General features: G+C 49.5%; 1 protein-coding gene across 1 annotated transcript; it reads left to right on the forward strand.

The window, feature by feature from the left end:
* Positions 1-835: 835 nt before the first annotated feature.
* Positions 836-22,920, forward strand: LOC144689975 (uncharacterized). The gene is made up of 8 exons (XM_078557509.1): positions 836-1,044; positions 8,001-8,354; positions 13,863-14,207; positions 14,346-14,486; positions 14,712-14,785; positions 19,239-19,280; positions 19,384-19,427; positions 22,063-22,920. The coding sequence occupies exons 1-7, from the start codon at positions 993-995 to the stop codon at positions 19,417-19,419; spliced, it is 1,044 nt and encodes a 347-aa protein (XP_078413635.1). The 5' UTR covers positions 836-992; the 3' UTR covers positions 19,420-19,427; positions 22,063-22,920.
* Positions 22,921-26,810: the final 3,890 nt, after the last annotated feature.

Below are 26,810 nucleotides of genomic sequence, written 5' to 3' on the forward strand. Positions count from 1 at the left end.
CGGTCAGTCCTTTGTCTGTTGTGAACAGCCGAAGGGAGGTGCTGTTTGGTACGATCTGCCAGGTGTTGGGATGTACAGCCCACACACCTGAATCACACTGACCATAGTTATACATCCGATCTAGAACAAAAACAGGCCATTCAGCCCAACCAGACCATGCTGGTGTTTATACTCCACTTCAGTAGGGTGGGTGGTATTGATAAGCAGGCCATGTGTGGACTAATTTCTAGGCCTTCGTACAGATCTCCGATGGGAAGAATGGATTTTAGGCTAAGCCAGTGAATGACTGAGAGTGTCCAGCCCAGCAGGTCACCCCCTTCCAAAGAGATGGAGAGAAACTAGAAAGAAAGACTTGCATTTCTATAGCATCTTTTACAATCTTCGGACATTCCGAAGCAATTTATAGCCACAGAGGTGTAGTTACAGTTGTAATGGAGGAAATGCTATAGCTAATTTATACACAGCAAGATCCCACAAGTAGCCATGATAATGGCCAGGACAGCTGTTTAATTGACGTTGATTGATGGATAAATATTGGTCAGGGCAGACACCCCTTCACAATAGTGCTTATAGGATCTTTAACATCCACCTGAAAGGGCAAACAGAGCCTCGGTTTAGCACTTGATTCAAAAGATAGCTCCTCTGACAGTGCAGCACTCCCTCAGTACTGTACTGGAATGTTGAACAGCCTGCACAACTCTCTGGAATAGGGATTGAACCTACAATATTCTGACTTGGAGGCAGGAGAGTTCACTTACTGAGCTACAGGAAGCACAGGACAAGACGTGGCTGCTTAATCAAGATATGTGAACTTATATTTTTAGCTTTATTTCACAAGTGAACAGTCCATTAACTCTCATTCCACCCCTGTTTTATGGTAAAGTCAACAACTAAAAGGGAAGTTAAGTAGTTTAAGGAACATTCGCGATAAATATGTTATACGGTGTGTGAAAGAACAACAGCTGAATCTTTGAAAAATAAGTTTGTTTGAAATGTTTTGCTCAACACACTCAGCTCTGGCGCTGATCCTCTGTATCGCAGCGGGTAAGTAAACACCCAGGGTTGGGCCACCCGACTTGGGGCTGGTTTCACATCATTATGTTTCTGAGTTTGATCTTGTGATTATGGGTGGGTGATGTGTATTTTATGGTCCGATATTTCTGTTTAAGATTTGCGATAGTTTGGCCTTTCTCATGGTTCAATGGGAAAATACAACATCAGATATGACACTGAGACACCCAGCCCGGTTATCTCACACCTAAACTCCTTCGGATGACAATACACAGGCACAGCCCTGTCACTCTTCATGTCCAGGGAGTCGTTAGGAACTCATTGCCCGAGTTCACTGATAAGGGACAGTTATTGAAGTGAACTATTGGAAGGTAACATTGCCTGTGGGATCACCCCCCTCAGTGAGGTCAATAACATCAGGGTGAGGGGAATAAAACTATTGACTGTCAAATAAAATGGAGTTATGTCCATTGATTCAGTGATGGTGATGGTGAGCTCCCAAAGTACCCGTGCATTTCCAGGGTGAATCTTGCTGAAATCTGCTGTTGGGGATCCTGAATTATCATCCCAAAAACCAACAGTCCTCTTTAATGTCCATCAGGAATCCAAACTGTCTCATGGGAATAGGTCACCTCTCTAACCCTTTTCCCGATTGTCCCAGTATTTACTTCCTGCACAGCTATGTAAGTGACAGTAGGAGATGGAAGAAGGTATTGCTGAGTGGGGCAGCGCATTGAGGAGGCCACTTAATGTACCGATGTTGAAGGTTGAAGTGACTTTGACAGAATATTGGGATTCTTAGCACCTCAGTGCTTCAGTCAGGAATTTTGTGATTAGTTTTACTGATCCACTTTCCATTGGCAACATGAGCTTCCCAATGGGAATCCTATTTTGCTGTTGAGGAGGATATGGCAAGGGGGTAGATTGGAGATGCTCACAGTCAGTATTATCCTATCCTACATGCTGATAACCAGTCTACAGAAGGAGAGGCCCAGAAATTCAAATGGGTCTGTTTGAGGATGCGCGGTGCAGTGCAGGGATCAATACTGGGTTTTTGTGGGCTCAGAGTGATCTGAAGGGGGGAGGTGGTAATTGTGGAGGGCTGTGGGGGATTGTTGGTGATCTGGGGGATGGTTGGGGGAGTGGTGGTGATCTGGTGGGGGGGGGCAGGGGGTTGGGGGTTATTGTGGAGAAAGGGATGAAGGAATGTGGGTGATCAAAGAGGTTGGAGGGGTTTGGGAAGGAATGTTGGTGGTCATGGGAGTCTGGGTTGGACCTGTTGGGTTGGGGCGGGAGACCTGATGATTTGAGGGGTGGGAGGGGAAGGGAGCGATGGCGTAAATGGATAGAGGGCAAAAACTGGCTGTGGACTTTGTTCTTTTAATATGGGGTCAGGGTAGCAATCCCAGTTCCATATCTAGGTAAGTATATCTTTAAAACGCTCTTCACATGTAGGCCTGGTGTTGCTGAATGCCAAGGGCCTTACATCCATCATTGGTGTGGGCACAGCATGAAGATATTTTTAGCATTTCCAATATCCCGGGCCACATGCATTCAGTTTGTAACACTGCACCATTGATCAAGCCTTCAGAGGACAGTTATGCCCCACTCCCCCAGCCCCAAAAAGCAAGTGCTGAGCAGCTGGATCTTGAGATGCAGAATGTCTAGCTTTGACCTTACTGACCAATAGAGGCATCAGAAGGCTGCTCCTTAAGGTCATGACTCGAGTGAGGTTGCCGCAGGCTTGGGGTTGGGTGGGAATCTGATGCAAATGTCACAGCCCATGTCACTACACAATATATCAAAGAGTAGACCATAGGAATTCTCAATCCCAGTTTAAATGCTAGTTAAAACTGCAGGTGGTAGGTCCTGTGGTAACAGTGGGTAGCATTCCTGCTTCTTTTTCTTTATTCTTTCATCCGATGTGAGCTTCACTGGCTGGGCCAGCATTTATTGCTCATCCCTAGTTTCCCTTGAGAAGGTGGTGGTGAGCTGCCTTCTTGAGCCGCTGCAGTCCATGTGGTGTAGGTACACCCACAGTGCTGTTAGGGAGGGAGTTCCAGGATTTTGACCCAGCGACAGTGAAGGAACGGCGATATATTTCCAAGTCAGGATGGTGAGTGACTTGAGTGACTGGGATTGAGAATTCCTATGGTCTACTCTTTGATATATTGTGTAGTGACATGGGCTGTGACATTTGCATCAGATTCCCACCCAACCCCAAGCCTGCGGCAACCTCACTCGAGTCATGACCTTAAGGAGCAGCCTTCTGATGCCTCTATTGGTCAGTAAGGTCAAAGCTAGACATTCTGCATCTCAAGATCCAGCTGCTCAGCACTTGTTTTTTGGGGCTGGGGGAGTGGGGCATAACTGTCCTCTGAAGGCTTGATCAATGGTGCAGTGTTACAAACTGAATTCCAGGTGGTGGTGTTCCCATCTATCTGCTATCCTTGTCCTTCTAGATGGTAGTGATTGTGGGTTTGGAAGGTGCTGTTTAAAAAGCCTTGGTGAGTTCCTGCAGTGCATCTTGTAGATGGTACACACTGCTGCTACTGTGCGTCGGTGGTGGAGGGAGTGAATGTTTGTGGATGTGGTGCCATTCAAGTGGGGCTGCTTTGTCCTGGATGGTGTCAAGCTTCTTGAGTGTTGTGGGAGCTGCACTCATCCAGGCAAGTGGAGAGTATTCCATCACACTCCTGACTTGTGCCTTGTAGATGGTGGACAGGCTTTGGGGGGTCAGGAGGTGAGTCACTCACCACCGGATTCCTAGCCTCTGACCTGCTCTTGTAGCCACAGTATTTATATGGCTATTCCAGTTCAGTTTCTGATCAATGGTAACCCCCAGGATGTTGATAGTAGGGGTTTAATTGATGGCAATGCCATTGATCATCAAGGGGTGATGGTTAGATCCTCTCTTGTTGGAGATGGTCATTGCCTGACAATTGTGTGACGTGAATGTTACTTGCTACTTGTCAGCCCAAGCCTGGATATTGTCCAGGTCTTGCTGCATTTGGACATGGACTGCTTCAGTATCTGAGGAGTCGCGAATGCGCAACATTGTGAAATCATCAGCGAACACCCACTCTTCTGACCTTATGATGGAAGGAAGACCATTGATGAAGCAGCTGAAGATAGTTGGGCCGAGGACACTACCCTGAGGAACTCCTGCAGTGATGTCCTGGAGCTGAGATGACTGACCTCCAACAACCACAACCATCTTCCTTTGTGCTCGGGATGACTCCAACCAGTGGAGTCAGAAGTTCTGGGTTTGAGTCGCAGTCCAGGATGTGATGACCATGGAATGTGTATTCTTAATGCAGCCAAACAGGTTGATTATCAATCTGTAAACCTTTCCAACACGCACCAATAGCAGGTGGTAAGAGTGGGAGAGATCCCTGGTCAGCCATTTGATGGAAAGAAAATTGGAGTCTCTGCCATCACTAACCATAGCTCCAGACTGCACCATGCATGGAAAAGTGGATGTTGCCACAGCAATTCGGACTATTTGGTGGTGGGGAGGTTGAATAGCTTAGTTAGCATGGATCAGATTAGTGCCGATGGCATGGGGCTTGAACCCTGTTCTGGCTGGGGTGGATTCAGGAGCTGCCTCCTTGCCCTACCTGTGGTGGTGGTCGTGGTGCTGTGAGCGGATGTCATGGTGCTGCGAGCGGGGGTCGCGGTGCTGCGGGCGGGGGTCGCGGTTCTGCGAGGGGAGGTCGCGGTGCTGCGAGGGGAGGTCGCGGTGCTGCGAGCGGGGGTCGCGGTGCTGCGAGGGAAGGTCGCGGTGCTGCGAGGGGAGGTCGCGGTGCTGCGAGGGGAGGTCGCGGTGCTGCGAGCGGGGGTCGCGGTGCTGCGAGGGGAGGTCGCGGTGCTGCGGGCGGGGGTCGCGGTGCTGCGAGGGGAGGTCGCGGTGCTGCGAGGGGAGGTCGCGGTGCTGCGAGCAGGGGTCGCGGTGCTGCGAGGGGAGGTCGCGGTGCTGTGAGCGGATGTCATGGTGCTGCGAGGGGAGGTCGCGGTGCTGCGAGGGGAGGTCGTGGTGCTGCGAGCGGGGGTCGCGGTGCTGCGAGGGGAGGTCGCGGTGCTGTGGGGGTCGTGGTGCTGCGAGCGGGGGTCGCGGTGCTGCAGGGGTCGTGGTGCTGCGAGCGGGGGTCGCGGTGCTGCGAGGGTCGCGGTGCTGCGAGGGGAGGACGCGGTGCTGCGAGGGGAGGTCGCGGTGTTGCGAGGGGAGGTCGCGGTGCTGCGGGGGGAGGTCGCGGTACTGCGAGCGGGGGTCGCGGTGCTGCGAGGGGAGGTCGCGGTGCTGCGAGCGGGGGTCGCGGTGCTGCGAAGGGAGGCCGCGGTGCTGCGAGCGGGGGTCGCGGTGCTGCGAGGGGAGGTCGTGGTGCTGTGAGCGGGTGTCGCGGTGCTGCGAGCAGGGGTCGCGGTGCTGCGAGGGGAGGTCGCGGTGCTGCGAGGGGAGGTCGTGGTGCTGCGAGCGGGGGTCGCGGTGCTGCGAGGGGAGGTCGCGGTGCTGCGGGGGTCGTGGTGCTGCGAGCGGGGGTCGCGGTGCTGCAGGGGTCGTGGTGCTGCGAGCGGGGGTCGCGGTGCTGCGAGGGTCGCGGTGCTGCGAGGGGAGGACGCGGTGCTGCGAGGGGAGGTCGCGGTGTTGCGAGGGGAGGTCGCGGTGCTGCGGGGGGAGGTCGCGGTACTGCGAGCGGGGGTCGCGGTGCTGCGAGGGGAGGTCGCGGTGCTGCGAGCGGGGGTCGCGGTGCTGCGAAGGGGAGGTCGTGGTGCTGTGAGCGGGGGTCGCGGTGCTGCGAGGGGGGGTCGCGGTGCTGCGAGGGGAGGTTGTGGTGCTGTGAGCGGGGGTCGCGGTGCTGCGAGCGGGGGTCGCGGTGCTGCGGGGGTCGCGGTGCTGCGGGGGGAGATCACGGTGCTGCGAGGGGAGGTCGTGGTGCTGTGAGCGGGGGTCGCGGTGCTGCGAGCGGGGGTCGTGGTGCTGTGAGCGGGGGTCGTGGTGCTGCGAGCGGGGGTCGCGGTGCTGTGGGGGTCGTGGTGCTGCGAGCGGGGGTCGCGGTGCTGCGGGGGTCGTGGTGCTGCGAGCGGGGGTCGCGGTGCTGCGGGGGTCGTGGTGCTGCGAGCGGGGGTCGCGGTGCTGCGAGGGTCGCGGTGCTGCGAGGGGAGGACGCGGTGCTGCGAAGGGAGGTCGCGGTGCTGCGAGGGGAGGTCGCGGTGCTGCGGGGGGAGGTCGCGGTGCTGCGGGCGGGGGTCACGGTGCTGCGGGGGGAGGTCGCGGTGCTGCGAGGGGAGGTCGCGGTGCTGCGAGGGGAGGTCGCGGTGCTGCGAGCGGGGGTCGCGGTGCTGTGAGGGGAGGTCGCAGTGCTGCGGGCGGGGGTCGCGGTGCTACGAGGGGATGTCGCGGTGCTGCGAGGGGAGGTCGCGGTGCTGCGAGCGGGGGTCGCGGTGCTGCGGGGAGAGGTCGCGATGCTGCGGGCGGGGGTCGTGGTGCTGCGGGCGGGGGTCGTGGTGCTGCGGGCGGGGGTCGTGGTGCTGCGGGCGGGGGTCGTGGTGCTGCGAGAGGAGGTCGTGGTGCTGCGAGAGGAGGTCGTGGTGCTGCGAGAGGAGGTCGCGGTGCTGCGGGCGGGGGTCGTGGTGCTGCGGGCGGGGGTCGTGGTGCTGCGAGGGGAGGTCGTGGTGCTGTGAGTTGGTGCTGCCTTCAGACAGGGAGGTGAAGAGGAAGAAACCCAGCGCTGTCCCACATGATAACCAAGATTCAGCACATTCCAGTCTCCAAAACCATTTGCCGAGCCCCTGATTAACATTGCAACAGAAAAGGTTTGTTATTTCCAGTAGCTGAATGAAACACTGGATTAGCCTGGCTGAATCTCCTCACATTTTGTTGGTCACTTTGACCTTTGGGTTAAGAGAGGGCAGCATTAAGGGCATGTGAGTGACGTGAATAATGTGACATGTATGAACCCATCCATCCTGTGACGAGATGTGAAGATTTATTGTCCTTTTGAATGAAGTGGCCATGATGACTAGTGGTGGATCTTGTGTCGGGTAATGTGAGTTGTCAGAGTGATTTGGAACAAAGGAGGTGTTCGAGTATTTGCACTGGTTGTCTGATGTGAGGTCCTCTGACACCCAGAGGGAAGGAGGTTGATAAATAAGGAGCTGTGAGTGGTGGATGAGATGTGTTGGAGGCTGTACCTTGACCATCCTTGGCCAACCTTTGGAAATCACTTACCTCTCCCTGCTTTGTGTGGCAATCCATTGACTCACTCCACCACCTGGCTCCAGCCAGGGGATTCTCACCCTCAATACTCAGCAATTTGTCTCTCCTGCCCCCCAATTCCATCGGTTCCATAGATTTAGCTGAGAACCTGGGAGCCCATCAGCTGTTGAGGTCCATCGCCTATCTCCTCAGCCTCAATGGAGGGAAGGTGGGATCAGTAATGGGGGATCCCAGTGAAGGACAGAGAATGGGCTCTGCTGGGAACATGGACAACAAGAACTCGATTTCTCCAAAATTCTGTCAGTGACAATCCCAGAATTCATAGCTGCAGGAACCAGCAGATCGACACATGGAGAGAGGAACAAAAGGTGAGCCAATCACTTTTACAACTTCAAATGTAACTGACATAAAAATGCATGAAATATGTGAAGCTCTTGGTAAAATTGGCCACCTCCTGTTCAAAATGCTTTATGATATTTTTCTGTCCTGAGCTTAACTTCTGGGGGTTAATGCTGTGCTCTACCCCAATTGGAGGAAATCACACACTCTGCTCCTGAACAAACCTGCTCTGCTCTGAGCTCAGGAGTCTGCAGGAACCCTGCCCAATAAGAGCATAGCTTGTGTCAATCAGACCTGCTTCAAACCTCAACCCATCCCTGCTATTTACTCACAGCCTGTATCCCAGCCTCGCTCCGTCTGGGACCTGCTCAGTAATGTGATTATATTCTGTGATGCATCATCGGTTCTGACCTCAATTATTTTCAATTGACAGGTGTAGAGGCTGGTCTAATCCTTATTCAGTCCCCAGAGGTTGTGAAGGTGTCTGAGGGTAAAACAGTGCAGCTACGTTGTGCTTTGAAGAGCAGAAATGAAGATGACACTGTGGAGAAATATACTGTTCACTGGTATCACCCACAAAATAAGAGTGGTATAATATTGAGTCATTTTGTAGTTGGCGGTGTTTATCGGTCGAAGGGACTCTCTAAGCGGATTCAGCCTTCCGGAGACGTTGTTAATAACAGCTACACTCTGACTATCAGAGATGTGCAGCTCAATGACACCAATGTCTATATCTGTGGGATTTGGGGAAGTATCTTTGGAAATGGAACCCTGCTGAATGTGACCAGTAAGTACTTTCTACAGTATATTGATTTTATTCCAAATAATGTTTTTGTACAATCAATTCATTTGACTAAATGCTTTATAAATTGCCCTGTTTGCATAACTGAGTTATAACCAGAGGACCGTGGGTAAAATCAGAGCCAGACTTCAATATTCACCCATCCTCAATGAGGGGGAGAGGTGTGTTAAAGGGTTAAATACATTGCACATCTGCCTAACATACCATACGAGTGTAGGTGTGGATTACAGGGTGTCTGAGCTTTCCAAAGGGGTGTGACAGGGCTCTAACTTCAATCGAAAAGACCCCAATCTTTAATTGACAAAGGGTCACCAAACTGGAACATTGGGCAGAATTTTCCTGTCGGTGAGCAGGGGGTGGGGCCCACTCGCCGACAGGTAAAATGGTAAAATGACCCGGGATGTTGGGTGGAATCCCCGATGTCGCCCGGCCCCATTTAAATTTTCAGGAAGTCGGGGGCCCAGCAAAATCAGCTGTCCACCCGCCGACCTGTCAATGGCCAATTGAGGCATTGACAGGATCATTAAAACAATTAAAGGACCTGCCCGTCCAACCTTAAGGCTGGCGGGTCGGTCAGGAGCCCCGGTGGGGAATAGATAAAACATGAAACCTCATCCACCGGTGGGATGAGGTTTCACGCAGGGTTTTAACAATTGTAATAAAGTTATTCTGTAAATTATGAACATGTCCCAAGTCATGTGACACATGAGGGGGACATGTAAGGGAATTTTTTATTTTCTATTTTTAATATTTTTAAAAGCCATGGCGATCCCCCTGAGGCTGCACTTAGCCTCAGGGAGATGTGCACTCTGTCGTGCGCATGCACAATAGATCACATTCTCGATTTCAGGGATTCCCCCCCGCCCGCACAGGGAGCACATAGCGCTTCCCGCCGGACGTCACGCTGGGTGGGCCTTAATTGGCCCGCCCAGGTAAAATGGCGGCAGGGCCCACTTCTCCAGCGGGGATCGACACCCCACCCACCGGAGATTGGGTCAGCTCCGCCCACCCGACAAACGGAAAATTCAGCCCATTAACTCTGTTTCTCTCTCCGTATATTCTGCCTGACTGGTTTAATAATTCCAGTGTTTTCTATTTTTATTTAAAGTTCACTGCATGGTTTTCCCATGTGTCTGGAAACTTGACAGGGAAAGTGAGCCCAGAACTTCCAACTCCACAGGATACATACCTCTTCAGCACTCCTTGTGGATCAGGGTGTGGAGGAGTGCTTCCCCAGGGGATGTGAAGGAAACTCTCCACTACGCCTCAGCTTCAACTTCGGACCTTCCCCTGACTGTCAATCTCCCCTCAGCCCTACCTTTCCCAGTCTCACCATTCCCCTCCCAATCCTAGTCTCACCATTCCCCTCCCAATCCCAGTCTCACCATTCCCCTCCCAATCCCAGTCTCACCATTCCCCTCCCAATCCCAGTCTCACCATTCCCCTCCCAATCCCAGTCTCACCATTCCCCTCCCAATTTCCAGGGACTGTCTCTAAGATTTGTCAGCCTGCCAGCTACCAGCCTATCTGGTGGGAATGCAGCCACCAATCACAGGATCACAGAATCACACAGTGCAGAAGAGGCCCTTCGGCCCATCGAGCCTGCACCGACACATGAGAAACACCTGACCTACCTACCTAATCCCATTTACCAGCACTTGGCCCATAGCCTTGAATGTTATGACGTGCCAAGTGCTCATCCAGGTACTTTTTAAAGGATGTGAGGCAACCCGCCTCCACCACCCTCCCAGGCAGTGCATTCCAGACCGTCACCACCCTCTGGGTAAAAAAGTTTTTCCTCACATCCCCCCTAAACCTCCTGCCCCTCACCTTGAACTTATGTCCCCTTGTGACTGACCCTTCAACTAAGAGGAACAGCTGCTCCCTATGCACCCTGTCCATGTCCCTCATAATCTTGTACCCCTCGATCAGGTCGCCCCTCAGTCTTCTCTGCTCCAACGAAAACGACCCAAATCTATCCAACTTCTCTTCATAACTTAAATGTTTCATCCCAGGCAACATCCTGGTGAATCTCCACTGCACCCCCTCCAGTGCAATCACATCCTTCCTATAATGTGGTGACCAGAACTACACACAGTACTCCAGCTGTGGCCTCACCAAGGTTCTATACAACTCCAACATGACCTCCCTACTTTTGTAATCTATGCCTTGATTGATAAAGGCAAGTGTCCCATATGCCTTTTTCACCACCCCACTAACATGCCCCTCCGCCTTCAGAGATCTATGGACACACACGCCAAGGTCCCTTTGTTCCTCAGAACTTCCTAGTGCCATGCTGTTCATTGAATACTTCCTTGTCAAATTACTCCTTCCAAAGTGTATCACCTCACACTTTTCAGAGTTAAATTCCATCTGCTACTTATCTGCCCATTTGACCATCCCGTCTATATCTTCCTGTAGCCCAAGACACTCAACCTCACTGTTAACCACCCGGCCAATCTTTGTGTCATCCGCAAACTTACTAATCCTACCCCCCACATAGTCATCTATGTCGTTTATATGAATGACAATGTTAATGAGGTCCTGCTGCTAGGCCTGGTTAGGCCTCAGAGTCAGTTGTTCAGGAATTTCCAGCAATCCCCTTGAACCCTCACCGCCTCCCAGATATATCCAACCCTGGACACCTTCAACTAGGACAAAAATAAGTGTCACTTGGAAGAGCGTGGGTTAATAATTAACAACCCACATAAATGTGTTAAAAGTAAATTAACCCTGACAAATATGGCAGGTTCCTTTGATCAAATAACACAGAGACTGCTCAGAAAGAATATGGGACCCTTGGCTTTTCTAAAATTTGCCCATGGGATGTGGGCATCACTGGCTGTGCCAGCATTTATTGCCCATTCTTAGTTGCCCTTGAGAAGGTGGTGGTGAGCTGCCTTCTTGAGCCGCTGCAGTCCATGTGGTGTAGGTACACCCACAGTGCTGTTAGGGAGGGAGTTCCAGGGTTTTGACCCAGCCTGTTTATTGCCCATCCCTTGATTGCCAACTTAAGAGAACTGAGTGCCTTTCAGAATCAGCCACATTTCTGTGGGTCGGGATTCACATCCAGGTAAGGACAGCAGGTTCCCTTCCCTAAAGGGCATTCATGAAGCAGATGGGTTTTTACAACAATCACTTTCATGGTTGCCATCCAAATTTTTATTGAATTTAAATCTCACCATCTGCTCTGGTGGGATTTGAGCCCAGGTCCCCAGAACATTGCTCTGGATTACTAGCCCAGTGATAATACCACTATGCCACTGCCTCTCCCTTTATATATAGAATAGTTATAATGAACCTGTATAAAACACTTGTTCAACCTCAACTGGCTTATTCTGTCTAATTCTCAGCACCACACTTTAGGAAGGATGTGAAGGCTTTGGAGAAAGTGTGGAAAGGTTTACTGGAATGTTTGGGATGAGGAACTTCAGTTGATGGAGAAGTTTGGATTGTTCACCTTAGAACAGAGTAGTCAGAGGAGAATTAATCGAGGTTTTCAAAATCATGTGGGGTTTTGTTAAGAGTAAATAAAGAGAAACTGGCAGCAGGGTCACCGGAGGGTGCAGGTTTAAGAAAATTGGCAAGTGGACCAATGGAGGAAGCTGTTGTTAATGCATTGAGTTGTTGCGATCAGGAACGAGCTGTGTGAAGGGGCGGTGGAAGCAGATTCTATAATAACTTTCAAAAGAGAATTGGAAAAGTACTTGAAGAGAAAAGCTGCAGATTATGTGAAAGATTGGTGGGGGCTGGAGGCAGAAGTGCGGCTCATTGATTAAAGTTTGGGAAAAAGTCAGTATAGGCGTGATGAGTCAAATGGCCTCTTCCTGTGCTGTGTGGTTCTATAATAAACACACTTGTACTGCTGACATCAGCATGCTGTGACTCCAGGACCTTATTAAATGTTCATATTCATGCCATCGCTAAGATTGCCTATCTCCACCTTTATAATATTGCCTATCTCCACCTTTATAATATTGCCTATCTCCACCTTTATAATATTGCCTATCTCCACCTTTATAATATTGCCTATCTCCACCTTTATAATATTGCCTATCTCCACCTTTATAATATTGCCTATCTCCACCTTTATAATATTGCCTATCTCCACCTTTATAATATTGCCTATCTCCACCTTTATAATATTGCCTATCTCCACCTTTATAATATTGCCTATCTCCACCTTTATAATATTGCCTATCTCCACCTTTATAATATTGCCTATCTCCACCTTTATAATATTGCCTATCTCCACCTTTATAATATTGCCTATCTCCACCTTTATAATATTGCCTATCTACACCTTTATAATATTGCCTATCTCCACCTTTATAATATTGCCTATCTACACCTTTATAATATTGCCTAGCTTCAATCTTTCTCAGCTCATTTGCTGCTGAAATGGTCATTTGTGCCTTTGTTACCTCTAGATGTAACTATTCAACCGCTCTACTGGCTAGTCTTTCACGTTCTACTTTCTGTAAACTGGAAGTCATCCAAAACTCTGGTGCCTGTGCCTGTGCCTTAACTCACAGCACGTCCCATTGCCCTATCACCCCTGTGCTCTCTGACCTACAGCACGTCCCATTGCCCTAACACCCCTGTGCTCTCTGACCTACAGCATGTCCCATTGCCTATCACCCCTGTGCTCTCTGACCTACAGCATGTCCCATTGCCCTATCACCCCTGTGCTCTCTAACCTACAGCATGTCCCATTGCCCTATCACCCCTGTGCTCTCTGACCTACAGCATGTCCCATTGCCTATCACCCCTGTGCTCTCTGACCTACAGCATGTCCCATTGCCCTATCACCCCTGTGATCTCTGACCTACAGCATGTCCCATTGCCTATCACCCCTGTGCTCTCTGACCTACAGCATGTCCCACTGCCCTTTCACCCCTGTGCTCTCTGACCTACATTGACTCTCAGTCATGCAAAATTGAAATTTAAAAATTCTTATCCTTTTATTTAAATCCCTCCATGGCCTGGACCCTCCCAGTCCCTGTAATTTCCTCCAGTTCCACTACCCCCTGATATGTTTCTGCTCCTCTAATTCTGGCCTCTTGTGCATCCCTGTTTAAATTGCTCCATTATTGGTGGCTGTGCCTTCAATGGCCTGGGTCCTAAGCTCTGGGATTCCCACCCTTCACCTCTCTGCCTCTCTGTGTCTCTCCCCCTTTAAAACACTCTTTAAAACCTACCGCTTTGACCAAGCCTCCTGGTCACATGATCTAAAATCCTCTGACGTGTTTGGCTGTCACACTTTGTTTACGATGTTCCTGTGAAGCACCTTGGGATGCTTCATTTCGTTAAAGGTGCTATATAAATATAAGTTGTTGTTGATCTGAAGCAGTAACAAGCTAGGTCAGTGTAATAATCCTCTATCTCTGTTTAACACCTAACTTCTGCTGCTTAGATTGTCCCTTTAAACACCAGGAATACTTTATAACCTTCAGACTGGTTTTGAAATTATTGATATTTTTCTCTTTGAAGGTGCAAATGCTCCAGTCCTTATCCAGTCTCCGAGTCTGGAACGTGTCACAGAGGGTCACACTGCACAGTTACAGTGCACCATGAGGAATGCCGCAGTGACAGACACCGATGTTCACTGGTACCGGGAGCTACCAGGGAAAGATATGGAGCGGGTTTTAACACATGATATAAGGAACATCACACGACGGAGTCCAGGTTTCACTGAGCGTCTCCAGCCTTCCAGAGACACCTCCAATAACAGCTTCATTCTGACAATCACCAACGTCCAGCCCAGTGACACTGCCGCCTATTATTGCAAAGTGTGGGGAGATATCAGTGGGAATGGAACACGGCTGAATATACCCAGTAAGCCCAGTTTACATTGTAATAACACTGATCTGCATCGGATGTCACAATTGTGTCAATAGGACTGGAAAATATCCAATATTTGAAATGCCTTATTCTGTGAGTCTGGTCCCTGACATGGCCCTCTCTGTATTCCAGTTTCAAACCTGCGAATGGTTGGAGAGCTGAGGATCGTCTGGATCAGTGTGGGGGCTGTGCTGGGAGCTTTGCTCGTTGTTGGAGCTGCTCTTCTCTTCTGGGTCTGCCCAGCTCGAGCTCGAGCGAGGAAACGCCAATCCCGTAGGTTCAAACCAACACTTCACTGAAATGATATGAACGTGAAATAAAGTAGCCTGAGTGAATGTACCCACGAATTGAGATTAAATGATGTTAAACACCAGAATCAGATATTCCATTGAAAATTGGACACGTTCATTATTATCCTCCAATTGTTCCTCGAATCTTTAGGTGCAGCATTTATAAGAATAACCTCAGTAATGATGCCCTCAATGTTGTCTTTTTCAGCTTCTTCCCTTCATACTGGTGATAATGCCTTGATCCCAGATTACGCAAATATTTCTCCTTTTAGAAACACAGAGGTGAGTGGAATTAGCTGACATTTCTTTATTCATTCGTGGGATGTGGGCTTCGCTGGCTGGGCCAGCGTTTGTTGCCCATCCCATTTCCAGCCTTTTGTCACTCTTGGAGTTTACAATGAAGAACGAAGATTGAAATATACAAGATCCTGAACAGCCTTGACAAGGGGGATGTCGAAAGGATGTTTCCTCTTGTGGGTGAGTCCAGAACTAGGGGGCACTGGTTTAAAATTAGGGGTCACCCTTTTAGGACAGAGATGGGGAGAATTTTTTTCTCTCAGAGGGTTGTGCGACTTTGGAACTCTCTGCCTCAGAAGGTGGTGGGGGCGGAGACATTGAATATTTTTAAGGCAGAGAGAGATAGATTCTTGTTAGGCAAGGGAATCAAAGCTTATTGGGATTAGATGTGAATGTGGAAATCAAAACACAAACAGATCAGCCATGATCTTATTGAATGGCAGAGCAGGCTCGAGGGGCCGAATGGCCTACTCCTGTTTCTAACTTGTATGTTCATATGTTTCATGATTGAAGATGTTGTGTGGTGATTTTATTGACCTTTGGCCTCTCCCCAATAATGCCTATTTCCTGGTTGTGTGACCTTAACCATAATCCCTCCCCCCACCCCCTCCATTTTCAATATTTTTACATCCGGTAAAGAGAAAAGGTCAAAGAGAATGATAAAGAAACTCTTTGGTAATGTCCCTTTGATTTTCCTCCAGGCTGCACACAGCACTGTCCTGGAGATTGAGCTTCAAGCCCTTGAGGCTCCAGGTCAATCCTGGAGGGTTGGCAACTCTAGTCCCCACTGGAAGCTCCGCACATTCCCAAACAGAGAGCCGTATCCCAGGAGTGCAGTGGGCCCTGTGTCAGCAACAAAGTGGGGATCCAGGGGATTGATTGCTGTCAGAGACCCTGTGATTATTTAGCCCTGAGGTCAGAGAGCAGTACGGCAATGACCCTCATCCACAATTTGCAGAGCCAGACTCTGCCAGGAGTTAGCTGGCAGCAAGAGGGTAACTGTGCTCCATTAACCAAACTCTCCTAACCTCAGCATCCAATTCAATCCCAAGCTGATCTTCCGACCCCTTTTCTTCCCATCACAAAGATTGCCGACCATCACCTCACTGCTGAAACCTGACCCAATGCCTTTTTCACTTCCAGGCTCGACAATTCCGACATTCTCGTGATCGTCCCCTCATCAACCACCTTCCGTAAACTTTTACTCATCCCCAAGCTCTTGTGCTAGCTCCCGCCACGTCCCTTTCATCCACCGCTCACTGTGATCAGGTTGCACCATCTGTGATCCACCCACTGTGATCAGGAGCCTACTCTGGTTCCTGGTTCACAAACGCATTATTTAAAATTCTCATCCTTGTTTTTAAATTCCTTTATGATCTCGACCCTTCCTACTGATCTAACCCCCTCTAACGCTACACCTCAGCACTCCGAAATCTCAGCGCTCCTCCAACTCTGCAACTCTCCGAAATCTCAGCGCTCCTCCAACTCTGCAACTCTCCGAAATCTCAGCACTCTTCCAACTCTGCAACTCTTCGAAATCTCAGCGCTCCTCCAACTCTGCAACTCTCTGAAATCTCAGCGCTCCTCCAACTCTGCAACTCTCCGAAATCTCAGCACTCTTCCAACTCTGCAACTCTTCGAAATCTCAGCGCTCCTCCAACTCTGCAACTCTCTGAAATCTCAGCGCTCCTCCAACTCTGCAACTCTCCGAAATCTCAGTACTCCTCCAACTCTGCAACTCTCTGAAATCTCAGCACACTTCCAACTCTGCAACTCTCCAAAATCTCAGCACTCTTTCAACTCTGCAACTCTTCGAAATCTCAGCGCTCCTCCAACTCTGCAACTCTCTGAAATCTCAGCGCTCCTCCAACTCTGCAACTCTCCGAAATCTCAGTACTCCTCCAACTCTGCAACTCTCCGAAATCTCAGCGCTCCTGCAACTCTGACCTCTTGAGCCTCTCCAGGGACTGTCTCTAAGAGTTGTTCCTTCTCCCCTCTATTGCTGGCCTTGCTTTCAGCCATCTAAACCCAAACTCTAAAACTTCCTTCCTCCACCTACCTCTCCTCCTTGCAGCTCCCTAAAGACATAGAGACACTGGAGAGAGTGCAAAAACGGTTCACAAGGATGATACCAGAACTGAGACATTTTACTTATCAAGGATCATAAATATAAGATAGTGAACGATAAAATCTGCCCCAACACGCTGCCTATTTTATTTCCAACACCTCTCCATTCTGACAGGGATGATTATAATAAAACAATTCAACGGATGGCATTTAATCCAGGTGATGGGGTCTCGCCCACTGGCTGAGGAACCAGGGAGATCCCAGCGTTGCTACTTTGGGGAGCGCTTGCTGAATTAAGTGCTCAGTGGTGGGCCTACCTTGACATCAAGGACCCCTGGGGGGGTGAAAAACTCTCTCCGTTGAGAGCTGCCAGCCAATCAGAAGCCAGCAGTTCCTTATTGCCTTCAGCACCGCCAGGGTAGTGGTCATAGTTTCTGCCAGTGCACCCTGCAGAGGCCTGGGATCAATGGCAAACCCTAGGCCACAGGTGAGTGAGGGTGGGATAGGGGTCCTAGGCCACAGGTGAGTGAGGGCGGGATGGGGGTCCTAGGCCACGGTGAGTGAGAGCGGGATGGGGGCCGCAGGGTGGTGGGGTTGGGGGTATGGGGGTGGGCAGTAAGGGTGGAAGGTGGCTCTCAGCCAGCTCCCTCTCCCCATGCCAGGTTCCTCGATCAGGTTTTTTAGTGCCTTTGGACAAGGCACACCCCCTTGGAGCCTGTAGGTAAACTCGACAGGGTTTGCTTTTTGGGCTTCCTGCAGGCCTCAGCGAGGCATGAAGTTCCACCCAATGTGTTTAAAGTCCTGCCCTTACATAGGACTGGATTTTAACCACAACGGAGAGGCTCTCCATCAGAGTGAAAATCCCAGAAATGGCGGAAAATCCGGCCCCAAACCTAGCATTTTCCATCTCCATGGGGGCAGGACTATATTCAGGCCGGGGGCAGCTGGCTACTTAAATCACCAGCGTCTCCAGTGGACTGAGATCTTGGAAGAACAGAAGTGTGGAATCTGGAGTGTGTAGATTAGAACAGGTAAGAGAGACTCTGAACTTGATGGATTCATTTGGACAGACAGGGTACCCTTTTGGCAAGGGTAAGATACCACTTTGGATAGGGTCCCGGGACACTTTTGGGAGGGGTAAGGTACCCTTTGGGATCATTAAAACTGCACAACACGATTATGTACTTTTTAGGCACAAACTCATTAGAACAACCAGCTGTCAAAGAAGTGTGCAGCTGTCAAGGAACTGCCCAGCTGTCAAACCTGTCCAAGGAGTGTCAACCCTGTCCAAGGAGTGTCCAAGGATACTATGTGAGATGGCATGGAGAGGATAAGGGGAAAGGGTGATGGGTGGGAGCATAGGTTGGCATGAGTTGGAACTAAATTGGCAAAGGAGTGTGAGGGGCCTTGGGGGATTGGACGGGGGGCATGGGTTGTCATAGGGAGTGTGTGTGGGGGGGGTGAGGGCTGCAGGGATCTTTGCCCAGTCCACCTCCGCACCCGGCATCTTTGGCACACATTCTGGGCTCGCTCACCCTGACTCATTTTTCCAGCCTGCTCCCCTACTTCCGCCGCTCCCCCCCTCACCTCCACCCCCACACCTTCCCCCCACCCCCACCCTCCCGGTCCCTCCCCCCTCCACCATGACCAAAAACCCAACCCGCGGGCGGCCATTTTTAAAGGTCGGGGTCACCGAGCTGGGAAATCTCTGGACTCTGCAAACCTGACCAGGGATGAAAATGCCGGCCAGAGAGTCGGCAGCACAGAAAGAGACCATTCAGCCCAAAAAGATTTATACAAGCGCTCATGCTCCACATGCGCTCCCCCCCACCCCCAACAATACACCCCTCTCTCCCTCACGTCCTTATCTAGCTTCCCCTTAAATGCAACGACACTATTCACTTCAACCGCTCCCAGTGGCCGAGATTTCCACATTCTCACCGCTCTCTGGGTAAAGAGGTTTCTCCTGAATTCCCGATCAGATTTATTAATGATTATATCTATGGTCCTTCATAAGTACAACATCTCAGTTCAGATCTCATCCCGGTGAAGGTATTTTGTGCATTCTCCAGTGCCTCTATATCCCTTCTCCGAACTGATTTTAGCATCTTTCAGTCATAATCCCTCATGCAATCTCCAATCCAAGTGAAAATTAGTTTGTGGCCCTTGTGAATTAGTAACAAGTTGCTAACTGTTAGCGTAGACCAGTGAAGGATGTCGTAAGTGAGGCATCATAATGAACTGGGGGTCTTGGCTACACTTCCCCCTGTGTTCAGTGATCCTGTTTAGCAATCTTACTGCGCCTTGTGTGTTGCTGAATCTTATCTATTCACATCCCTTCACTGATTTTTATCATTTCATTTTGTTACAGAGAGCAGATGATCTCCGGGTTGATTCTAATCTGATTTATGAGGTAACAAACTTGATATCTACTAAATTCAATGATTCCAAGCGACACTTTAGTGTAAAAGAATGTTCATTAATCATTTTTTTCCCCCTTCCTTTCTGAAAATAAGAACGTGTCTTCACCAAATAAAGACCCTTCACAGTGATGGTGCAGGTAGGTTCATGTCAATCCAGCTAAATATCCACGTGTGACAAGAGTAAATCCACTGCTGGGGAATTCCTGTTTCTATTTCCTACATTCACTCTGTAGGTCAGCGCACCAATCAGTTGTGCATCTTACAACTTTTAAAATGCCTGTCACAATAACTGCTGAATAATTAAGAGAAGCCTTCAAACAACAGATACATGGGTGAAGATTGAATGGAATAAAATGCAGGATGTCCAATATTAATGTCATTGTCCGGCAGGAGATGGGGGATAAAGGGGTGTGGGACCAAGGCGGGCACGTGGGATTAGGAAACTGCTCATGTGGAGGGTAAACTCCAACCCAGACTGGTTGAGAGTTCCTTGTTGTCAGTTCTCTCTGGTACCAAAACGCTTTATCACCGTTAATGCATCTTCATGCTGAGAAAATGAAAAGCCCAAAATCCCTGTTTGCCGACATTGTTCCCAGAATACCAAGGTTTGTGCCACCTGCAATATCCAGTGATTCGCTGGCTACCCATAACCCAGCACTTGATTCTCAAGGGAAACCATTTAATTTTTAGGCTATAGTGGTTAATAACTCTGCTGGAGGGGTGTGTGGGGGGGTGGGGAGGGGGAGATTGTATTGTGGGGTGGGGTTTGGGGGAGGGGGGGGTTGCAGGGAGCTGACCCATCATATTATAAACAATAACAGGATTTATAGACAACCCAAAACTCAGAGAAGTGGTAAACAATGAGTAGACTTCAGGAGAACATGCAATGGGCAGACGCATGGTAGATGAAGTTTATCACACTGAATTGTGGTGTGATGAAAATGAGGAAGGGCAATATAAGCTAAATGATAATACTTTAACGGGGGTGAGGGAACAGAGGAAGCTGGGGTTATTATAGGGGCACTAACATCAGGGAAGACCAAAGCCATGGTTTTCAGTGCCCACTGCAAACTCCATTCTCTAACTATTGACCCCATTCCTCTCGCTGGCAACTGTATGACACTTAACCAGGCTGTTTTTTTATTGATTTATTGCTTCATGGGATGTGGGTGTCACTGGCAAGGCCAGCATTTGTTACCCATCCCTAACTGTCCTTGAACTGAGTGACTTGCTGGGCCATTTCAGAGGGTAGGTAAGAGTCAACCACGTTGCTGTGGGTCTGGAGTCACATGTCAGCCAGACCAGGTAAGGACGGCAGATTTCCTTCCATTAGTGAACCAGATGGGTTTTTACAACAATCAATGATGGTTTCATGGTCATCATTACTGAGACTAGCTTTATATTCCAGATTTTATTGATTGAGTTTAAATTCCACCAGTTGCTATGGTAGGAGTTGAACCCATGTCCCCAGAGCATTGGCCTGGGTTTCAGGATTACTATTCCAGCAACACTACCACTACGCCACCATCTCCCCTGTTCACAAGCAGAGCCTCATATTTGACCCCAAGATGAGCATCTGACCATGTATTTGTACCATCGTTAAGACCGCCTATCTCTTCCTCCTCAACATTAAGCGACACCTCTCCTTCCTCAGCTCATTTGCTGCTGGAACTATCATCCGTGCATTTCTTCCCTCCGGATTTGACAATTCCAATGTGCTCCCCATCTCCCGCTCTTGATAAAGTCAAGCTCACCTAAAGATTTGCTGCCTACCTCTCTTCGAACCCCATTCCCCCATCATCCTGCTGCTGACCCACTTACATCAGCTCCTGGGTGAGCAATTGCTCAATTTTAAAATTCCCATCCTTGTTTTCAAAACACTCCACACCCTTACCCTTCCCTATCTCTGTAATCTCCTCAAGCCCTACACTCACTGGCTGGCCAATTAACGGGCGGCCAGCGTGAAGCGTGTGCTGAAAAGCTCAGCGCTGCTGGGGTGGGGGCGAGGTTGGGGGGTGGGAGGAGGGCGGGTGCTGACGTTTCCCTGGGTGCAAGCGAGCGCTGAGAGCCCCTCCCTGAAGACAGGGAGCCGCAGACCCCAAAATCATGAAATAAAGTTTTGAAGAAAAGTGTCCAGGCATCACAGTCAGGCACCTGAACACACCGATGATAAAAGTGCTGCCCACAGATTTCTGTTTTCACTTTATTTAATAACGGAAACCTCATCCCGCCCTTGGGTGAGGTTTGATGAAAAATGTAAAGTCCGCCTGGCTGATTCGCCCTCCCGCCAACCCTAAGGTTGGACAGACCATGGGAAATCAGTGACAATTGCGCCGTTAATGGGCGTAATTGCCCTCTTCATTGTCGGCGGGCGCACTTCCAACTTTCACACACGTCCGCCGAGCAAAACATCGCTTGAGCACGGGATGATGTCAGGACGCTCGCCCGATGTCTTCTCGCGCGATTTGACATCTGATTGGGCCTGGCACGCGCCAGCCCGTGGGAGGTAAAATTCTACCCCTGGAATTCCCTCCCTAAACCTGTCCTCCACTCTCCCTCACTTTGCTCCTTTAAGAGGAGCCTTAATACCCACCTCCTGGACCGTCACCTGATCTAATACCACCATAGGTGTCAAATTTTACTTTTTAACTTTCCCTGTGAAGGTTTTACTATGTTATAGGCGCTATATAAATGCAAGTTCTTTGCTTCTTTTCAAACATAAGGTCACTGCAGGTGACTGGCCCTCACCTTATTTCTAATTCTACTTAACAGACATTAAACATCTATTCAAGTGCTGGATGCAATCGGAACAGCATTTCTGGAATCGGCACGATAGCCTCTCGCATCATTACCCCGCTCCTTGGCTACAGATTGCTCAGCAGAACTTACTGACACACTCACCATTTGTTCATCCGCATTCCGTGGACAGTGCGTCTGGATCACACGTTCCTCTCCAATGTTGAAACCTTCCCCAGACCTGACATTACTGCCCAAAAGTAAAAAACACGCCCCTACAGTGGTACCCAACGCTGGTCAGACCTCCATCTGGAATGACTGCACTCAGTCCTGGACATCACACCTCAGGAAGTGTAAACTGTCCCGGGAGGGAGGGGGAAGGAGGAGATTTATGAGAATAATACCAGGTCTAAAAGGTTTAAATTATGAGGGTAGGTTGCATAAACTTGACTTGTATTCCCTTGAGGTTAAAAGGCTGGCTGGTGTTCCAATTGAGCTATTTAATATGATGAAGGGAGCTGACAACCTTGATCCAGAGAAATTAATTCCTCTGGCTGGGGAATCTGAAGCCAGAATCTTAAAATTTGAGTTCGGCCAATTAGAATTGAGGAGGGTCTGAGGACTGAAAGCAAGTGAGCCCTTTTCTGTAACAGGATATTGGCTCTTCAGCCCCTCTGAGTGAGGTTAACACAATAAATATCTCATTAGTGGACTGACACTGTCAATAAAATCCTTGGTGACCATGTCCAGAATTGAGCATCAGGACTCTCTGCCTGGTCTCTGCTAGTTACAGTTTCCTAATTGGTGACCACTATTTGGAACTTGGATTCCCAGGAGACGTACTTTCAGTTTATGTTCCTGGTACAAGTGTTGATTAAAATGTTCTGTTTTTGTCCCTGTCCTGCTCTGTTTTCTGTCCTTGAAGAGAGTTTATTGGACAGCCGGCTGAACACACAGTGTTGCGACACACCCATCCCGATACAGGGCTGCAATATTATGTTAACCACTGCTCTGCCCCACCACCCCACCCCAGGACCAGGCTGGGCAACGATGGAGCGAGGTGGTGGGGGACAGAGGGTAATATCGGGTGGGATGCAGGGCACACTGTGCCCATCACCGTCCCATCTCCGCTGATATTTTACCAGTAGCAGGGTAGGTACTGAATGCTCCACCCCCTCTTAGACCAATTGAGGTACTTAAGTGGTCATTTAATGGCCACTTAAGGGCCTTTTCTCACTGCCGCTGGTACTCTACCAGTGGCAAGATGGGCACTTCACCACACGGGGAGGTCACCCAGTGCCAACCTAACGCTTCCCTGCAGTTTGGGATGGGGAGGTTTTCCTCCTCTTCCGATCCCATGTAGCCTATGGTGCCCCCCCCAACCCCCAAGCAGCAAGGGCTGCCCCAGCTGGAAGATCCACTCCCCCCCAACCTTGTGATCGCCCACTCCACACCCCGCACTCACCGGGGCCTGTCTGATTGGCCCCGGTGGACCCCGACCTCATTTCCCTGCACTCTGGACCTCCTCCATCATGGCTGGTCCGGCGTCTGCTGCAGTTCCAGCGCTGGCCACTGATCCCGGTGGCGCTGCTGGGTCTGAAGAGCTGCAGACCCTCTGGTTGGCTGACGGCTTTGGGAGGGGGGACATTGTGCCCCAGCGGCGCAGAGGCTGTGGCTACTGGAATTTAATAACCTGTCAGCTGTAAAATCCAGCCATGGTTTCCAGGGCCAGTGGTGGTGGTGGGATTTCCCCTGACATTGCAGTGATCGGCTCACTTCCTTTTTCAAATGGGAACGCTTAATTTTCAAACTTCTTGAAGTCCTCGTCACTCTTTTGCAGAACTTAGAAAATAAAATGAGTGGAAAGGCAGCTGGAAAATATTGAGCAGAACAGTGATGGTCCAAAAGGACGAGTGCTGTTTGTAATTAAACCATTTATATAAAGTTTAGATTTGCTCATTAGCTTGTGGGTCAAGAAGGGAAAGCCCTTGGCTCCAACAAGCAGAGCTGGGAAAGCTCCCATTCACCTGGCGGACTCTCTGTGCACACAGGAAGCTCCCTCATGCTGTTACCAAGGGCTGATCCTGTCCCAGCCTGGGGTCTTCTGGGGTGCCAGTGTGCTGGAGAGCGCCCCTCCTGAGAGATCCTGAACCTCTTGAATTCTCCTTCGATCACCCCTGTGGCCCCTTCATGACCCTCCCTATATATTTGATCAAAACACCTCATAGTTTTCAACACTTTTGTTTAATCCACCCCCAACCTGCTGTGTTCTAGGGAGAACAACCCCAGCTTCTCCAGTATCTCCATCTAACTGAAGCTCCTCATCGCTGGTCCCATTCTGGTAAATCTCTTCTCCACTCTCCCCAAAGCTTCGCCATCTTTGCTAAACTGGGCACGGCGCTCCAGCTGGGTCCGATCGCTATGGACGGAGTTTTATGGCCTCTCCCATAGGCGGGATTTCCAGGTTCCGCTGAAGTCAATGGGCTTTTGATCATCTTGCCGCATTCTACAGCCCCACCCCCATCGCGATGGAGCTGTAAAATTCTGCCCTATGTTTTACAGAGAGTTTAGCATCTTTCAACCTCTCCTTCCACCTTCAAACATTTGCCTACGTAAAGTTCCAGGGTGTCTCTATTCCGGCACCCTCTTCAGGATTGTACTCTTTAGTTTAAATTGTCTCTCCTATTCTTCCTACCAGGATGCATCATTTCAAACTTTTCTGCATTAGGTTGTATGAGCCATGTGTCTAACCATTTCACCAGAGTGTGTATATCCTCCTGGAGGCTGTTATTATCCTCACTCTTTGCTACATATCGGACTTTTGTGTCATCTGCAAAGTTTGAAATTGTGCCTAAATCCAGGTTACTCATAAATATCAAAAGAGACACACTCCTAATAGCGATCCCTCGGGGACACCACTGTCTATACTGTCTACTGCCCCACAGCCTGAAAGACAACCATTCACAACCCTCTGCTTTCTTTGCCTTACCCAAATTTATTTGTTTATTTACTCTTTCATGGGACATGGGCTTCACTGGCCGGGCCAGCATTTATTACCCATCCCTAGTTGCCCTTGAGAAGGTGGTGGTGAGCTGCCTTCTTGAGCCGCTGCAGTCCATGTGGTGTAGGTGCACCCACAGTGCTGTTAGGAAGGGAGTTCCAGGATTTTGACCCAGCGACAGTGAAGGAACGGTGATATATTTCCAAGTCAGGATGGTGAGTGACTTGGAGGGGAACTTCCAGGTGGTGGTGTTCCCATCTACCTGCTGCTCTTGTCCTTCTAGATGGTAGTGGTCGTGGGTTTGGAAGGTGCTGTCGAAGGAGCCTTGGTGGGTTGTTTATTTCCAGGCTGACAACATCTCTTTAATCCCATTGAGGGGGGCAGGGGGGAAACCAGCATGAATTTCTTCAGGGAAAATCATGTTTAACTAACTTGCTGGAGTTTTTTGGAGAGGTACCAGGGAGGGTCGATGAGAGTAATGCTGTTGATGTGGTGTACATGGACTAATTTTACTAACAAGTCTAATGTGTGATAATGCATCAAAACTTTTTGAAAGTCCATATGCACTTCAATGGCACTCCCCTCATACAGCCCGTACTTCAGTCATGTTCAGCAGATAGGGTTTGCCTCTAACAAGTCTCAGCTCACTGTTATTTATTAAACCAGGTTTCCAGGTAACGAATCATTTTGTCACAGGCACTGGCCATAATTTTCCAGCCTTCCTTAGACTCAGAGGTGGTGCCAGAGGACTGGGGAATTGCAAATGTTACACCTTTGTTCAAAAAAAAGTGTAAGGATGAGCCCAGCAACTATAGTTTAACTTTAGTGGTGGGGAAATTCTGGAAAAAATAATCCGGAATAAAATTTATCATCACATGGACAAATACGGGTTAATTAAGGAAAACCAGCATGAATTTCTTAAGGGAAAATCATGCTTAAGTAACTTGCTGGAACCTTTTGAAGAGGTACCAGAGAGGGTTGATGAGGGTAATGCTGTTGATGTGATGTAGATGGACTTTCAAAAGGCATTTGATACCGTGTCACACAACAGAAAAGTAGTAGCTCATGGAGTAAAAGGGACAGCAGCAACATGGATACGGAACTGGCTGAGTGACAGGAAACAGAGAGTCGTGGTTAATGGATATTTTTCAGGCTGGAGGGAGGTTTGTAGTGGAGTTCCCCAGAGGTCAGTGTTGGGACCCTTGCTTTTCCTGATATATATTGGTGTGCAGGGAACAATTTCAAAGTTTGCGGATGGTACAAAACTCAGAAGCATTATAAACTGTGAGGGGGACAGTGCAGAACTTCAAAGGGACATAGATAAGTTGGTGGAGTGGGTGGACAGGTGGCAAATGAAGGTCAATGTGGAGAAATGTAAAGTGATTCATTTTGGTAGGAAGAACATAGAGGCAATATAAAATAAAGGGTACAATTCTAAAGGAAGTGCAGGAGCAGAGGGACCTGGGTGTATACATTTACAAGTCATTGAAGGTGGCAGGACAGGTTGAGAGAATGATTAATAAAGCTTACAGTATCCTGGGCTTTATTAATAGGGGCATAGAGTACAAGGGCAAAGCTATGTTGAACTTATATAAGTCACTAGTTCAGCCTCAACTGGACTATTGTCTCCAGTTCTGGGCACCACACTTTAGGAAGGATGTGAAGGCATTGGAGAGAGCGTAGAAAAGATTCATGAAAATGGTTCCAGGGATGAGGAACTTCAGTTATGAAGATAGGTTGGAGAAGTTGGGACTGTTTTCCTTGGAGAAGAGAAGGCCAAGAG

Source organism: Cetorhinus maximus, chromosome 14 (genome assembly GCF_964194155.1).
Source record: "Cetorhinus maximus chromosome 14, sCetMax3.hap1.1, whole genome shotgun sequence".
NCBI lineage: Eukaryota > Metazoa > Chordata > Chondrichthyes > Lamniformes > Cetorhinidae > Cetorhinus > Cetorhinus maximus.

Excerpts from the sequence above, each read along its gene's own strand:
- LOC144689975 (XM_078557509.1), top strand. The coding sequence starts at position 993 with ATGTTTTGCTCAACACACTCAGCTCTGGCGCTGATCCTCTGTATCGCA. Across the intron at positions 8,355-13,862 it reads AACCCTGCTGAATGTGACCA|GTGCAAATGCTCCAGTCCTT; the intron begins GTAAGTACTTTC and ends TTCTCTTTGAAG. Across the intron at positions 14,487-14,711 it reads AGCGAGGAAACGCCAATCCC|CTTCTTCCCTTCATACTGGT; the intron begins GTAGGTTCAAAC and ends TGTCTTTTTCAG.